The following is a 17141-nucleotide window of genomic DNA, read 5'->3' on the forward strand; positions in this document are numbered from 1 at the left end:
ACCACTATCAGCCGGCGTGCGCGTGTGGTTCTACCCTCGCTAAATTATACCGGGTGTTTCCTCCCGGCGTTAAGCAAGATTGAGAGTATCGTTCGATCCCCGACGATACTCTCGCATCGTCTCTTCCATCTCATCGGAACGCACTCGGAGACGGTAAATTCTCGAGACATGAAGTGCCTCCCGCGCTTTCTCCGAGATTCGTAGCAAATTTGCTATTCAACTTGCATTAATTCAAATTGTCGTATTTAATGATTTATATATATATATATTTATTATATATTATTTAATTGACAATTTAATATATTAGTAAATTTATTATCTAATAATTTATAATTTAAATATATTATTTAAGTTATTATATAATAATTTAATTTCGTTGGTATGATTTATATATATATATATATGTATGTATATTATAGAGAAATCCCCTATTATGAGATATGCTCCTAATATGAGATACTGGAGTTTCTGCTAAACTAGTGAGTACCATCTGTTAGTTCCACCATGAACTTATTACTCTTGGTGTAAAATGTATTTAGTGAAAAATTCATTGTTCGTTATTGCGTTTAGCTTTTGCAAGAAACGGTTTGTGAAATTGTGAACATGTCAAAGGAACTTGAGGTAAGTCTTTAAACCTTGTTTATTATATAATAAAGAAATGGTTGGCAATAAATTCAGTATGCAATGATAGAGTAGAATCGTAGTAACAGGAAAATACGCGATTTGTTGAATTGCTTAATTGTAGAGGTTAGATTTCATGATCGCGGAACCGCTAGGCGCGTGGCTCGTATAATGAGATATTCAGGATACTCTTAATATGAGATAATTATTGCTCGAATATGAAGATTATGTAGTGTAATAAAAAGAAAGAAAATACTACGTTAAGGTTAAAGAAAAGTTAATACGAATTTATATTACGAATTTTTGTGTATTTAATTTTTATAGAATCTGACTATGGAGGTTAGAGATACGAGGAAGCGTCGACAGTGGGGAATCGTGAAGATTTGGCGAAGGCTGTGGCAGCAGTATTTTTATAAAAATATCTAATAAAGGTTTTTACTTGCAATACTGATGTATTTTGCACTTTAACACCGATTTCTCAAGGTATCTTATATTAGGAGCACACTTTCGCGATCTTGCGTAAAGCTCTTTTTTCAAATTTTTTTAATTTTCAGAAAAAATAATATTTAAATTAGATTTTTCATTTGACCAACCTAAAGCTTATTAAATTCTCTTCAAGAGAACGTATTACATTTTTAAATTCTGCCTATAGATTTTCTTACATTCGGCAAAATCGATATGGTATCTCATAATCGGGGACTTTTCTCTATATTATTTAATTGACAATTTAATATATTATTAAATTTATTATCTAATAATTTATAATTTAAATATATTATTTAAGTTATTATATAATAATTTAATTTCGTTGGTCTCGATTTTCTACTCTAATCGCGCGTCACTCGCATCGGTAGATTCGGTGATGTCCCTCCGCGTGCCGGCGACATCCGCTGAACATCCGTTGGATTTCCGGCTGGATGAACGCACGGCGAAGTCGAAGAAGCAGCTATATCCGCAGCGACGTGTCCACGTCCAAGGAAGTCTCGCCGCGAGATCAAACGGGGTGGGATAGGACACGTCGGCGAACACGCGAATCTAGCTTTTGTCCTCCACTTCTGTGCGACAAAAGCCACTAGGTCAGACGTAGTCGATACCGTCGCTATCGTTCCGCCTCGTGTCGTCTGAATCTTTGCCTTCGTTAATGTTAATGAGGCTCCTCTTCAGTAATAAAAACGCGTTTAATTGCTGCCGTGTCGAGGATCTTGTCTCTTTCTAACGATCCCTCTCTCTTTCTCTCTCAATATTTATTTTCCTTGAACACGATCGAGTTGTATCGCGAACGCTGCAGGCTCTTTTAATTAAGAAGACATTTATTTTAAAAAATAAATTGTTACTTTATTGTTATATTTTATTCCTTTTATTCCTTTGCCACGAGATGTGCATGTTTTATATCGTGCACCTTTTACGAGTATCTCCCTCGTATGTTTAGCCGCGCTTTGTAGCACGCTCATGTCGTAGCGCTGCCGCTTTTAACGTCAATGGGCCCGCCTGTTGCTTCACCTTCGCGAGATGCGTTCTTCTTTAAAGCGTCTCTCCAATGATCTTGAGCTAAATCGGCTAAGATTTTTTTTTCATCGATTAAAACATCCGCTTACTGCGCAGAGTACTCGTGGAACGATGGCAATTCATCGGCAAACAGCAGGATCCTTTCTGAGCCTCCTCTCGGCACGAATAGGGGGCTGACTGGCGGCTCGAGAGATGGGGGTGGACGTGAGGAAGAGTTACGCCGGGACATGGATTGAAAAATGTTTCCACGTACCTGACGGTATCGACGTTCACGTACACGCGTCTGGTGCAACTTGATTTTGGCTCAACGCCAACAAGAATTGGCGAGTGTCGAAATGTTGTTGAACAATTTTTGATAATTGCCTGACATTGCGCAGTTTGCTTTTTGAGATAACGGGAGCGTTAACATGTTGAAGAATGTTCGCGAATAGAAGAAATATAAGCGATATTACGTTAAGGGGATAAATATACAAAGTTAACGGATGCATCATGAGTCATAACGTGAAACTCAGTTTGGTAAATTTGTTTATATTTAACTGGCCTGATTTGGTTCGCTATTTAATATTTTATTTTATTTTATTTTATTATTTATTTACTTGAGTTTACTAGATCAGTGCATAAGTTCTTGCCAATGACTCGATGAATGGATTGCCTCAAAAGATAATTCCTTCTTTCGACGTAGCATTCGTATATTGCTGGAAAGATGGAAAAAAGTCGCAGAAAAGAGAAAATACTTTGACTAATTTATGCTGTATCGATTGTTTCAATAAAGAAAAATTGCACAATCTACAAGAACTTTTGCACGTCATAATAATTGATCTTATAATTCTTGTTTTGGAACGTGACAGGGAGCCAGAATTGCTCGAACAAGGAGAATTTATGTCAATCAGTGGCATTATTCACGACGTGATAAATTATCAAAATTTTCGATGAGTCAGCATCGGAATGAACGGAGAAAATGAATCTTCACTGTTGCAGCATGAATATATGAGTTCGAAAGATCGATTGCCGAGAGATCGTAAAATATTTAACCATCTCGCCAGAATTTTATCGCGACTCCGGCATTGCGTTCTCCGCCGCGAATTCCAAGCTACTCCAGAAAATACGACTGTAAACTCCCGAGAGTTTATGCAGCCTGCTGATGAATGTTTCATTGCGCCGTGTATACATATATCGAGCAGCGCGTTGGATCCAAACAGCGACTGGATCCTGGCCTACATTCTCTCGAGGGGCACATACACCCGCAATTTTTACAGAGTTTTCCAGGAAAGATTCCAGAACTATAAGGCACGCGCAATGAAATGCATAGTTTAACATGAAAAGAAATTTATATTAATTTTTTCTTCTTTAGATCGAAATCATTTGTTATAATATTTTATAATGCGATGCTCGCTGTTTGTTAATTTACTTCATCGCAGGCAGCTTTATCATTTCAATTTTCAAATATAGCAGACGCGAGATAAATCTCTTTGAAGAAGAGTTCAAGGCCCGGAAAGAAGGTAATAGCGCTCCCGCGCTATTTATAGCGCTCATTTCGAATCATATGCGGTCACTGGACTTTTCTACCCTGATCATTTTATTATGCGTTCTCCCGTTGCATTTAGCGCTAAATGCGGGCCGTGAATACGCAGCAAACGTTCACCCTAGACTCACGGTTCTTGTTTCATCCCCTACCACTCTCCGATTCTATCTTCTTCTTCCTCCGGCTCTAGGCCGAGAAGCAACCCCTCCGCGTCCACCCTCGCGGACGAGCAAGCGCACGACGCCCGCCACGCAGGAATCAATAGGGGTTTGCGTCGCGTTCGCGCGACGACGTCGAACCGACGTCGACGTCGACGACGACATTAGCGACATCTTCTCACCCCGTACGTTTCCTGGTGGTACGTCGACGAGAGCAGGTCTCCACCAGGCCGCCACGGCCGCCCTCGGGACCGACCCCTGTGCCCTGTGTGCCCAGTACCTCGCCCGTGCCGCGTACGCAGCCGGCGATGGCCGACAGCGAGTTCGAGGAGTTCCGGCACTACTTCGAGAGGTTGCCCCAGCACCTGAAGGCGCCGCTCTCCAACTACACGTGAGTTACCCCCCTGCGACACGAGCCTCTTCGTCAAACAGATGACACACGATCGTGCGATCGGAATCACCGGGACGTAACATGGTCCACGACGAAAGATGCAGGCAACGGGGAAAATCCGAAGGGTAGCGAGCCAACTCAAAGGTCGAATGTGCGAAAGGGAGATCGGGAGTTAGAAATAAGGGTGTAATGTGTCGTACATCGCCACCGAGTGGACGTGGCGGAAGGTAGCAGGGTGATCAGGCTGTAACTAGACTATTCAGATGGGGTGATCGAGGATTCATGAGTCTGGTTGGTGTATGAAAAGCAGCGAATCGTCGCTTCGGATAATTGTGCAGGATTACCGAATCTCGTGGATGATTCAGCACGATTTAATTCGATATAACGCCACAGTTTATCTAAGTGCCATGGTGGTGCATGCTAAAAAAATGCATACCTTCACATACAGTTATTGATTCATGAATTGAAAAATTAAATATCTCTTTTGTTTTATTTGACAAGAAATCTTAATCCTTTAATTTGCTTTTAATAACTGTAATTTATGTGTAATTTATTCCGCGCCTTGCGTCTAAGTGAACAATAAGATTAATGATCAAAACTGACTACCAGACTGTCACCTGGGAACAACGCGTTGCGTTGCGATAATAAAAATGTTTCACTGATACTTCTTCGTTGCCAGAAGTGTAGAAAATTCGATGAATTCCCGCATACATATGTTCACTCTTTCTCCCGATTTTCTGAGATATTTCTTCGTGACATATTTGTTGTGAAATCCATGGATGCGCGTCTCGGATGAAGAACTCACGAAGGAATCGCCAAGTCGCATCGCGACATGCCTTTAAAACTATTGATCTTGGAGCATAAGTGACACAAGGATACGACGTGAAACTGCAACGCGACGCGCGCGGATAGATAACGGTGATGAACATAATTCGCTGCTTTCGTTTACATGCAGGCGTGTTACTTCCGTTGCCGCAAATAAGCGATGATCCTATTTGAAAGAGGTGAATATCGCCAGATAATGCGATATAATCGCATAACTGCGCGCACATTGCCATCGCTTTCATAATCGTGATGCGGCGAGCGTAACGTTTGTGCTGTCATGCATTTTGATCGCTGATTGTATAATATGATATTAACTGTAAGGGCAATTCACTAAATTTTAATTTTACGACATGTTAATATAAACGTTTTAATAAAAGCAGAACATTTGTATGTCGAATGACAAGAAATATGATCGCTGAGTAAACTAAAACGCTGCATCTAATTTTAAGTTTCGTGATATTTTAATGCTTATCTCTAAATATGGTGATCATTATTTTATCTCGTTTTTTATATATTTTTTGCACGTCCACATGTTGGACTGCGATTAGACGTGTCGTTGTCCGAAAACGATTTCGCGCAAAAACAGCAAAATCGATATATGACGGTTCAACTATTTCAGCTGCAACTATTTCTGAACTAATTTTCAATCTGGCTTGCATTTCGGGCGAAGCTACGTAGAGTCAGTGGAAATTCCTGCATTAATGGAAACGTTCTTGTTTCCGTCAAATTGTTTAAATGCATCTTTTATCAACTTCGAGATCAATACAAGACAACTGCTTTTAAATTATTGACTGCAGTTATAATAAGAAACTTGCAAATGTCGGGATTGAAATGTAAATTACTTGATAAAAATATAAAAAAAAGAAATGAAATAATGATTACCATATTTAGAGATAAGCATTAAAATATATCACGAAACTTAAAATTAGATGCAGCGCTTTATTTTCTTGTCTTACCTGGAATATGCGATCGCGCAAGGATGCGTAGGTAGTTGTAGATATCGGAAAAAGTATGAGGAGTGCCGATATCAAGAGAGGAATCGACCCGAAGAGTATTCGAAAGTCGAGTGAATGCTCTTCTATCGAAAGTATCGTTATCTCGACACGAGTACGTGCTCGAAGGATTCTTTTTCCGGAATAATGCGCCTATAAAGCATACTGGTGTCACTTTTAATTTCCACGCGTGTCTTCCATCGGGACAAACGTTTGTTCGTACGTTTATAAATCTCGATAAATTTCTCGATATGCGCGAATGTACGTGCCAATACTGCACGTGTACAATGAAACGAAAGTGCATGAAATGAGACGACGAAGGCATATCGTGTGAAATACAATTGTGACAGACATTTTTCAAACTTCTGAATATCTGGAAATGAACGACTTTTATTTTATCTTTTTACAATGTTTTTTCATCGCAGATAAATATTGTTTATAATTCTATACATCTTGCAATTGTAGTTACATTTTATATATATTTTTTTAATGAAGTCCTTTTTATTATTTTCCACATTATTCATTAAAATCTAAAAGACTATTTTATATTTTAATAATTAAACATTGATTTTAAAAAATTATAACAAGTTAGTTGTTATAATTTTTTCTACTTATTCTTTTCTCGCGTATTTAAAGAGAGAGTTTTTCGTTGATCAATTTCTTCCATTTTTTAATTACAATTTAACACAATTTTCTCTCATGTTTCATTGAATGATTCATATGCTTCAGGCTCGTGCACGATGTAATGATCGATGATTCACCGACGTCCTCGCAAGGGAGCGACGGGGAAGTCGGCAGATCCTGCGACGCCGTCACCGGTGACTCCGAGGATGAAGAGGTCGTCGTTATACATCGGCACGACAACCAAAGTGGACATACCACCCCCGATGACAGCGAGGAGTTGGATCACCGTTGCTCGATCATAGCTGACAGCGACTTTAGGTTGGTAACGTCGTAAGTGTTTTGCACTTCCGTTATCGCAAATTGCAGATTTAACTTTTCAATTTAAATATAATAAATTTAACTTTTCTGAAAAAAAATCTCAATAAATCTTATTTGAATCACTGCTAATTCGGATTCAAATATCGCCTTTTAAAGACGCAAAGAAGGACTCGGGACAGAGAGAAAAGAGCGGAATAATGCAACGCTCGTATTTGCAATCAATTTATTTACAAAATAGCGCAGAAGATAAAAGAATAATTTCTACACTGGGTAATTATGAGGGGAACAATTTGGACTCTGGCTATGTCCTCACGTCCTCGAGGAAGCGGAGTTAAGTTTTTTATTCCCCGCTCTTAGGTTGCAGTTTTTGACGAAATTTAATGTTTTAATTAACAACGTGTCTGCAATATCGCCGCGCCGTGCAACAGAGAGCCTGCATCAACGGGCACAGTAATCCACGATAACACCGCAATCTCATAACTCTGACCTTGTTAAAAATAACTCGGGCATCCAGAAATACGCTCCGGGTGAGTCTGAGCGACGCGCGGTAACGCTGGTAATTATTCATTAACTGTTGCTGCTGTTTCGAAGCTGAGATGCACGCGAACGGCGGCCAACTTACCTACCAGCGACACTACCACCTCCTCGAACTAGGGGGGTTTAATACTTTCCGAGTGTCCCGAGTACGCGTGGGCCTTCATGTCCGTTATCTCTTTTCTGCACCATTAAGTGTCCTACATTCCACGTTGCCTTCCGGAATCGCCGCTACCAGACCGACGCGACATTCATTGCGAAATGCTCGAATTCGAATCAAAGTTTCTAAACGGATATCGAATTCCGTGTATGTTCTGTCTTTCTTTAAGCTAATTAAACATCATCATCATCATCATACGTGTGGGAAAGAAAATTTAAATTACATGGACCACGTATTTATTATCTTGCTGCATTAAATTTTTCAAATAACAAAAAGTCATAAATTTTTCTCGAAGTTTGTTAATTTTGATTCAATGATTCTTAATTTTTAATTGCGGTTTCAAGCGCTGATGATCTAAATTGTTCTAAGAAACGTCGCGGTATCTTTGTAAATTCAATGAAGAATCAGAGACTTTTGTGAATCTTTGGAAGAATTTAAGTAGGCAGCATGGTGAACGATAGTTTAGCTCACTATACAACAACCCTTGGATGACATTAGCTTGTTCGGTGGACTGAGCAGCAGGGGTCGATCGGTAGGCGGCGGCGGACCAGGACCGGGCGGGGGTGGCACCACCGTATCCGTTAACGGCGGCCGGGACAGCGTCGTCAGCGACGTCGGCGATTCGTGTTCCAGTTTGAGCTCCTGGCCTACACCGGAGCACGTACCGGCAAATCGACCCGGAAGCGGCGGCACCGAGCGTAGACGTCGGAGGTTGCCGGAAATTCCGAAAAACAAGAAATGTAAGGGAGCCTCCGCATAAATGGATAATTTCTCTTTAATCTTTTATTCTTATCAAATTGCTATCATAATTTATAATTGTCGAAAGAAGGGAGAGGAGGAATAAAAAGTAAGATGAAACGAGAGAGAATAAAATATGTTACTGTAAAAAGTTTCGAATTTTAATCGTCAAATTATTGTCGCTCATTGAATTTTCCGAAAAGTTAGAATTTTATAGATTTTTATGATAGAAATTATGAAAATTATATATACAGTGCTGGCAAAAAGTTCCGGAACGGTTAAAAATCTTGGAAAATAATGATTTAGTGGAAAAATGGTTCAAACAAAAAGTATAGGGCTTAAAAAAATCTATTAGATGATGATATATATTTGACCTTAGTATGACCTTGGAAAGCCTGGTCATGGTCAACATAAAAATCTTAAATGGAAACCCCTATTTTTTATTACATATTCTTGTAGCTTAGCTCGAGAGCTTTTCGAAACGCTATAATAAATTTTTTTTCTCTTACGTACTTTTTGACTTATAAGGCTTGAAGGTTACACAGTACCGCCGCCATTAGAATTCCCCAAGGTGTACCGCGTGGAGGTTGCACGGTCGGATTTACACCTCTTTTTCTTTTACGTACTCGTAAGAGAAAAAAAAATCATCATCTAATAGATTTTTTAAGCCCTATACTTTTTGTTTGAAACATTTTTCCACTAAATCATTATTTTCCAAGATTTTTAACCGTTCCGGAACTTTTTGCCAGCACTGTATGTAACACCTAGGCATAGAGTATCCGATAGGCATTATCAGTATCATTTTCGCCGTTACCATGCGATAGCTGTGTGCATCGCGTGTATCAATGAAACCAAGAAACCGATCACATTGTCGACCACAGCGAAAGAAAATCCAGATGTCCGCTTGCATCATGTCAGTATTACAAGAAGCACTCGTCACAGAACACCCTCCAAAGTTAAATAATATATGTGAGCCGCTTATTCGAGTTGATTGAGTCTAGATTGCAGAAGTTTGGATTTCCCTTTCGCTGATGATTAAAGAATTGTTTTTCTATAATTCGACTTCGATTATTATCCTTAAAAATAAGGAAGGATATTTTTTATAGCTGCTAACGAAAGAGTAAAGTGCCGTTAATGTATTCTGACTGTTATTATTTTAGCTCTGCCCATGTGCCAGACGTCCATGCAAACGTCATCGTCGCTGGCAGATGAGTTAAGTGCCGCCACCGGCTTGACCTCGTCCCGGCCTCATCTTGTTCTAAGGAAATGCCACCCCAGGCTCCGTCACGAGGACAGCTCGCCCGACAGCGAGAGGATGGCCACCGACAGCGGTCACTCCACTGCTCATTCCCCGGAAAACGGGCCCAAGAGCGTGTCGCCTATACCTTGCAATACCCTGCAGAATACGGACTCGGGGTCGCCTAGCAGCACTCCAGGTAATCGCGATTCCCTTAGAAATTACCTCTTTGTCCTTTATTTATTGTATTAATTAAATCTTTATATTAATAAATTGCTTCTTATCATATTAATTAATTGGAATATAAGAAAATTCCATAAAATTTATTTGGTATAATTTCCAATGCCAAAAATTCTCCAAAAAATTTTGTAGAGAAAAGATAACATTGCGCGTAAAATTTTCTCTCGATATGCCGCGTGATTTCATTAGTTTTGTTAGGAGCTTTCTCACAGCCTGGGATCTCCATTGCCTCACTTGCGAAAAGTTTTAAAAGCCAGGGGATTGTTGAGTTGTATCATAAATTTTTCTCGTTCCCGAACAGACCCGTGATGCAACTCGAGGGATCAATACTAACTCGCTTTTTCATTTCGAAGGAAGCGGAGGCGTACCGTTCACCCAGCTGGAACTGCTCGAGGCGACGCATCGAGGCCTGCACAAATTCATACCGCGACACCACGACGAAATTGATCTGGAAATTGGAGACCCCATATACGTGCAGAAGGAGGCCGACGATCTGTGGTGCGAAGGTGTGTGGTGATGATATCAATTTCCCTGATATCCTTGGTGATATCAAACTTGAATCGTAACGGTAACCGAGTACAACCTCTCTAATAATCTAATTCCAATAGATTAGGAGGTGGGACAAATATTTTCTATAAATAATTCTTTATAGAAAAATTATGATATATTTTTAATTAAAATTTCATATAAAAATTATATAATATAGAGGAAAGTCCCCGATTATGAGATACCATATCGATTTTGCCGAATGTAAGGAAATCTATAGGCAGAATTTAAAAATGTAATACGTTCTCTTGAAGAGAATTTAATAAGCTTTAGGTTGATGAAATGAAAATCGAATTTAAATATTATTTTTTCCGAAAATTAAAAAAATTTGAAAAAAGAACTTTACGCAGGATCGAGAAAGTGTGCTCCTAATATAAGATGCCTCGAGAAATCGGTGTTAAAAGTGCAAAATACATCAGTATTGCAATTAAAAAACTTTATTAGATAGTTTTATAAAAATACTGCTGCCACAGCCTTCGCCAAATCTTCACGATTCCACTGACGACGCTTCCTCGTATCTCTAACCTCCATAGTCAGATTCTATAAAAATTAAATACACAAAAATTCGTAATATAAATTCGTATTAACTTTTCTTTAACCTTAACGTAGTATTTTCTTTCTTTTTATTACACTACATAATCTTCATATTCGAGCAATAATTATCTCATATTAAGAGTATCCTGAATATCTCATTATACGAGCCACGCGCCTAGCGGTTCCGCGATCATGAAATCTAACCTCTACAATTAAGCAATTCAACAAATCGCGTATTTTCCTGTTACTACGATTCTACTCTATCATTGCATACTGAATTTATTGCCAACCATTTCTTTATTATATAATAAACAAGGTTTAAAGACTTACCTCAAGTTCCTTTGACATGTTCACAATTTCACAAACCGTTTCTTGCAAAAGCTAAACGCAATAACGAACAATGAATTTTTCACTAAATACATTTTACACCAAGAGTAATAAGTTCATGGTGGAACTAACAGATGGTACTCACTAGTTTAGCAGAAACTCCAGTATCTCATATTAGGAGCATATCTCATAATAGGGGATTCCTCTATAATATACATACATATATATATATATATATATATATATATAAATCATACCAACGAAATTAAATTATTATATAATAACTTAAATAATATATTTAAATTATAAATTATTAGATAATAAATTTAATAATATATTAAATTGTCAATTAAATAATATAGAGAAAAGTCCCCGATTATGAGATACCATATCGATTTTGCCGAATGTAAGGAAATCTATAGGCAGAATTTAAAAATGTAATACGTTCTCTTGAAGAGAATTTAATAAGCTTTAGGTTGGTCAAATGAAAAATCTAATTTAAATATTATTTTTTCCGAAAATTAAAAAAATTTGAAAAAAGAACTTTACGCAGGATCGAGAAAGTGTGCTCCTAATATAAGATGCCTCGAGAAATCGGTGTTAAAAGTGCAAAATACATCAGTATTGCAATTAAAAAACTTTATTAGATAGTTTTATAAAAATACTGCTGCCACAGCCTTCGCCAAATCTTCACGATTCCACTGTCGACGCTTCCTCGTATCTCTAACCTCCATAGTCAGATTCTATAAAAATTAAATACACAAAAATTCGTAATATAAATTCGTATTAACTTTTCTTTAACCTTAACGTAGTATTTTCTTTCTTTTTATTACACTACATAATCTTCATATTCGAGCAATAATTATCTCATATTAAGAGTATCCTGAATATCTCATTATACGAGCCACGCGCCTAGCGGTTCCGCGATCATGAAATCTAACCTCTACAATTAAGCAATTCAACAAATCGCGTATTTTCCTGTTACTACGATTCTACTCTATCATTGCATACTGAATTTATTGCCAACCATTTCTTTATTATATAATAAACAAGGTTTAAAGACTTACCTCAAGTTCCTTTGACATGTTCACAATTTCACAAACCGTTTCTTGCAAAAGCTAAACGCAATAACGAACAATGAATTTTTCACTAAATACATTTTACACCAAGAGTAATAAGTTCATGGTGGAACTAACAGATGGTACTCACTAGTTTAGCAGAAACTCCAGTATCTCATATTAGGAGCATATCTCATAATAGGGGACTCTCCTCTAATTACTTAGGCGTGAATTTGAGGACCGGTCGGCAAGGTATCTTCCCGTCAGCTTACGCGGTTGACATGGAGTACAGCGACTTCGATCCCACCGCGCCGAAAGTCAAGAGGGAGAGATACCTACTGGGTTATCTGGGCTCGATAGAGACTCTGGCGCACAAGGGTACGGGAGTGGTTTGCCAGGCGGTACGGAGGATCCTTCGCAATTCTACGCAGGATCCGCCACCCTCGCAGAGCTGCATCCTCGAAGTGTCCGATCAGGGTCTCCGGATGGTCGATAGGAGTAAACCGCGGGTAAGCAACTTTGCTGATTTCAACAACTTGAGCGCCAACTTAATTTGCGAGCGTTGAAAAAAAAGGTGCGCGACACCAAGTTACAATCGCTGACACGCACGCACGTGACCTTGCAGAAGAGTCAGGGCCCCTGTCACGACTATTTCTACTCGCTGAAAAATGTATCGTTCTGCGCGTTCCATCCGCGCGATCATCGCTACCTCGGCTTCATCACGAAACACCCCACCCTGCAGAGATTCGCTTGCCACGTGTTCATCGGTCAGGAATCTACGAGACCCGTCGCCGAAGCTGTCGGGTGAGTGCTCGGGTGGTGTAATCTCTTCATGAAATCTTTTGTAGAGGAAATTTTATTTGCGCAAATTGGCAATTAATAATTTGCGAATTTTTAGTCGCCTCGCATAAAATATATTTTGAAGCGTTTACAGATTTGGAGATTTTTAGTAACTTTAGAAATTGTCTTCTTCCAGACGCGCTTTTCATCGGTTCTACACGAAATTCATCGAGACTGCTTTTCCCATAGAGGACATCTACATTGAATAAACTCAGCTCTCGGCCTGACGTATAGTGGCTGCGGAGAAAATAATAAATTTCACTTACCCCCCACCCGCCGACCCCTGTACATATTACCCGCTAGTTGTAGATATAAAACAATAAACGCGAATCAAACACAACTAGTTTATATACATTGAATATGTACATACATGTATCTCTCTGACGCACTTTCCTCCAACGAAAGGGGATTGACTTTTACGAAGTCATTTATCATTTCATGGATTACACGTGGGAGCCTATGGCGATTTTCCTGACTGCAATATTTTATTGATGTCTTTGTGATACTATAACCATGCCAAATTTCGAACGAAAGCGGTGGGTTGGTAATTGAAAATTAAAAAAAAAAAAAAGTGAATCGAGCAAACTGGACAGCGAAATGACACCGTGAGAGACAATGTAAGTAAGATTACATTTGATTTATATTAACTTTATGTCGATATGTACTAAGATAAAAAGCAAATAAGAAAAAATAAAGTATTTCTTAGAGATACATTTGCAATTATAAATTTCACGTTGAGTAAATGACAACATCGAGATTGCTTCTATCGTTTATCCTAGCTCTACGATGCCTTGTGTGCCGTTAGAAACTCATTAAAATATTTTTCTCTTATTGTTAAGCTACTTGTGGCTGAAGAAACAGTTAACATGGATCTTTGAAATTTTCTTGAAAAATAAAGATACTATTTTCCCCGAAAATTTGATTAATAATGTTAATCAAAATAATTAATTTTATATTTACATAATATCCTACATTTTTGTACTTTTTCACAAAATTTGGAAACATGAAAGCCTAAGATATAAAATTATTTTGCTACAATTACTAGAAACAAATTTTGCCTCTCTCATTCAAGATTTTACAGGTAAGTATAAATAACAGATGTTTAATATGTTTTTCTTTATGATTTTTATTTTAGAAGCGTAGCTTTGGATACAAAGAATCATAACGTACGATAAAAATGCACGAAATATTTATAATTACATTTATATTAATTATTAATCCATTGATAGAATGACAAATGAAAAGCTAGTACTGTGCAGTTTACTCATCTAAAACGACAAAAATATTCACGTCTTCCACACAAAATTCAACAATTTTCGTTTTAAGAATATAGAATTAACTTAAAAGAATCATAAAACATAAAAGTGCACAGAATATTTCAAATTACGCTTATATTAATTATTAACGTAGCGTATAATTGTACGAGAGAAAAGAGGTTACGTTCGTACTATGCGAATCGTCGAGTGAATCGTCGAAAATCTAATGGAAGTAGCAGAGGAACAGGAGCAGGGCAGCAGGATAGCCGAAGAGGTTGCACAATATTCTCTGCACTGTCGGTATAGTTACCGACAGTCCACTAAGTCGGTAATAGCACACACAGAGTCGGTATACTTACCGACAAGGTACCAAATTGTGTCACTTCCTCAGCTATTCTGTTAGCCTGCTCCTGATACTTCATTTTCGAGATTTTCGTTGCTGTTCACAGTACAAACGTAACCTTTTTCAGTACGCTAAATTAATTATTAATATACAAATAATTAGAAATATTCTATGCACTTTTATAACATATTATGATTCTTTAGGTTTGATACAGTTTTCTTAAAATCAAAATTGTTTAATTTTGATGAAAAATTGTGCATACTTTTTAACCTAGCGATCTACACATGCAAGCCGTATGTTGCACATTTAAAATATGAAATAATGCATGTTTTCTTTATTAATATTACAATTCTTTGTTGTAGAAATAAAGACGTAAATTTAAAGCATTATAAAAGGCAATAAAAATAAATAGAATGATTGTATTTTCTTATTTATAATTAATACACTAATCACACAGGAGCTAAATAAAAATTTAATAATTTTGTTTTTAAAGACATAACAGTAAATGTAAGGAATTATAAAATGCCATAAAAGTGCACAAAATGTTTCTTGTTTATATTTTAATTTATTAATTGTTAATATTAACAAAATTAATGTCATATATTATGTAATAAAGGTATTTTCGATAGTGCTCGAAACGTATTTGTCACTTCTTTGGTCATACTGTCCTGCTACTGATTCTATAGTTTTCGAGATTTTCGTCAGCGCACGATCCGCTTAGTACAATGTACAAACGCTCTTCCACTCTATTTAATATTATGAGTTGTATTAATAATTAATATAAGCGTAATTAGGAATATTCTGTGCACTTTTATGTTGTTTTATGATTCCTTAACTTTAATATTACATAAATTGTTAAATTTATTAAATTGTTATATTTTATTGATGGAACGTATATATTTTATTGCTTTAAACATGCACGTTACATAGTATGATTGTCGTAATCTAATATTTTACCAATATGCTAATTAAAAAATATTTTGTCGTGCTTTATAATTTCTTAAATTGAGAGATATATATTCTTGAACTGGAATTTACAACATTTAAGAGGAAACATGCATAAATACATAATTTATGATACAAATTCTTGAGCGAAGATTTGAGAAAAGATTTGTTTCTAATATTTAGTATATTGTTATATTTTTTTCGACTTGTATATTTCTATCTTTTTGAAATAATTGAAAATTTAAGCTAACATGTAAAATCATAATAATAAAATATGGATAAATATTTATAATAAATATTTTATAAATACAATATACTTTCTTTTCCTTTGGACAAGACTACTAAATCATAAATGAAGATGAAGGATGTATAAAGGTATTCAAATAATCAACCAACCAACCAACGATTCCGTAATATGCATATAATTTTTACATATATTTCTTTCAAGCAGTATTATTTACAAAAATGTTCTGCCTTCTACAAAGTCTTAATAATTCAGTCTTAACACAATAACTATACATATACATGATTTCCTTTTCATTTTATCTCTCTATTTATTTTTTTACAAATTTTTCTGTTTTTTTGATATATATGTCCGTGTTATTTTTCTCATTCATTAATTAAGCAATTAAATTTAGTAACAGTCGAATTCACGCAAAGTCATTAGTTTTAAGTCATTAATTCTTATCGTTCTTCCGATTAGGCACAAGTATAATTGCCTTTTCTATTTACAAATCTTCACTGTCGATTTTTATCATACTTTATATTACCAATCTTCTTCAAATAAATTATATCTGTATAAATATCTGTTTCATGCAACCGGATCGTAAACATTTTTATAAATCTCTGCCGTAATATATATCTGCCCTTTTAACTAAACTACTTCCGTTAGTGTTATCGTTTCCATGTACGCGCGATCGATATTCACACAAATACACAGTTAAAAAAAAAACATTTTATTCTGCATACTACATAGAGTCACAAATTGATGTGTACACCACCGTGTTCGAAATATTACAAAACATATTGACGTATGTTGGTACATCATTGACCAGCGCCTTAACTGATATAACCGACGACAAGTGTCGAGAGACCTGTGAACGAAAGAGCGAGATGAGAGTGATGAAAAATACACACCGAGCACAATTTCTCGTTTAATTAGATGCTCCTCTTTTTTTACAGCGGTTGGATTTCCGCATAAAAAACACGTAGACTCTCATCTCGGCGAGGGGTGATCGCTGACACGTAAGGGGATGGTCAAGCATTTACAACTGATAACGAAAATAGATATCCGTTTGAGTCGCGCAACGTTGCGTTTACGTAACTACGCGGCTGTAATTACAGAGGCCTGCACAGTGACGATCTCGATCGACTCTCTCTCTCTCTCTCTCTCTCTCTCTTTCTCGCTCGACATCAAAGTGTGACG

General features: G+C 37.0%; 1 protein-coding gene across 4 annotated transcripts; it reads left to right on the top strand.

Annotated features, from left to right (window-relative positions):
* Positions 1-3965: 3965 nt before the first annotated feature.
* Positions 3966-13742, top strand: LOC105279026 (JNK-interacting protein 1). 4 transcript variants are annotated; one of them, XM_011338553.3, is made up of 8 exons: positions 3966-4198; positions 6745-6969; positions 8150-8391; positions 9550-9825; positions 10220-10372; positions 12557-12840; positions 12957-13135; positions 13308-13742. In XM_011338553.3, exons 1-8 carry the CDS (start codon positions 4116-4118, stop codon positions 13378-13380), a joined length of 1515 nt encoding a protein of 504 aa, XP_011336855.1. In that variant the 5' UTR covers positions 3966-4115; the 3' UTR covers positions 13381-13742. The 4 variants fall into 4 exon arrangements, with proteins under 4 accessions (XP_011336855.1, XP_026828335.1, XP_026828334.1 ...); XM_026972534.1 differs by having other exon boundaries at positions 3967-4198; positions 8171-8391; XM_026972533.1 differs by having other exon boundaries at positions 3967-4198; positions 6745-6957.
* Positions 13743-17141: the final 3399 nt, after the last annotated feature.

This window comes from Ooceraea biroi, chromosome 9 (assembly GCF_003672135.1).
Source record: "Ooceraea biroi isolate clonal line C1 chromosome 9, Obir_v5.4, whole genome shotgun sequence".
Taxonomy (NCBI): Eukaryota; Metazoa; Arthropoda; class Insecta; order Hymenoptera; family Formicidae; genus Ooceraea; species Ooceraea biroi.

Excerpts from the sequence above, each read along its gene's own strand:
- LOC105279026 (XM_011338553.3), top strand. The coding sequence starts at position 4,116 with ATGGCCGACAGCGAGTTCGAGGAGTTCCGGCACTACTTCGAGAGGTTG. Across the intron at positions 6,970-8,149 it reads GACTTTAGGTTGGTAACGTC|CTTGTTCGGTGGACTGAGCA; the intron begins GTAAGTGTTTTG and ends GGATGACATTAG. Across the intron at positions 13,136-13,307 it reads CCCGTCGCCGAAGCTGTCGG|ACGCGCTTTTCATCGGTTCT; the intron begins GTGAGTGCTCGG and ends GTCTTCTTCCAG.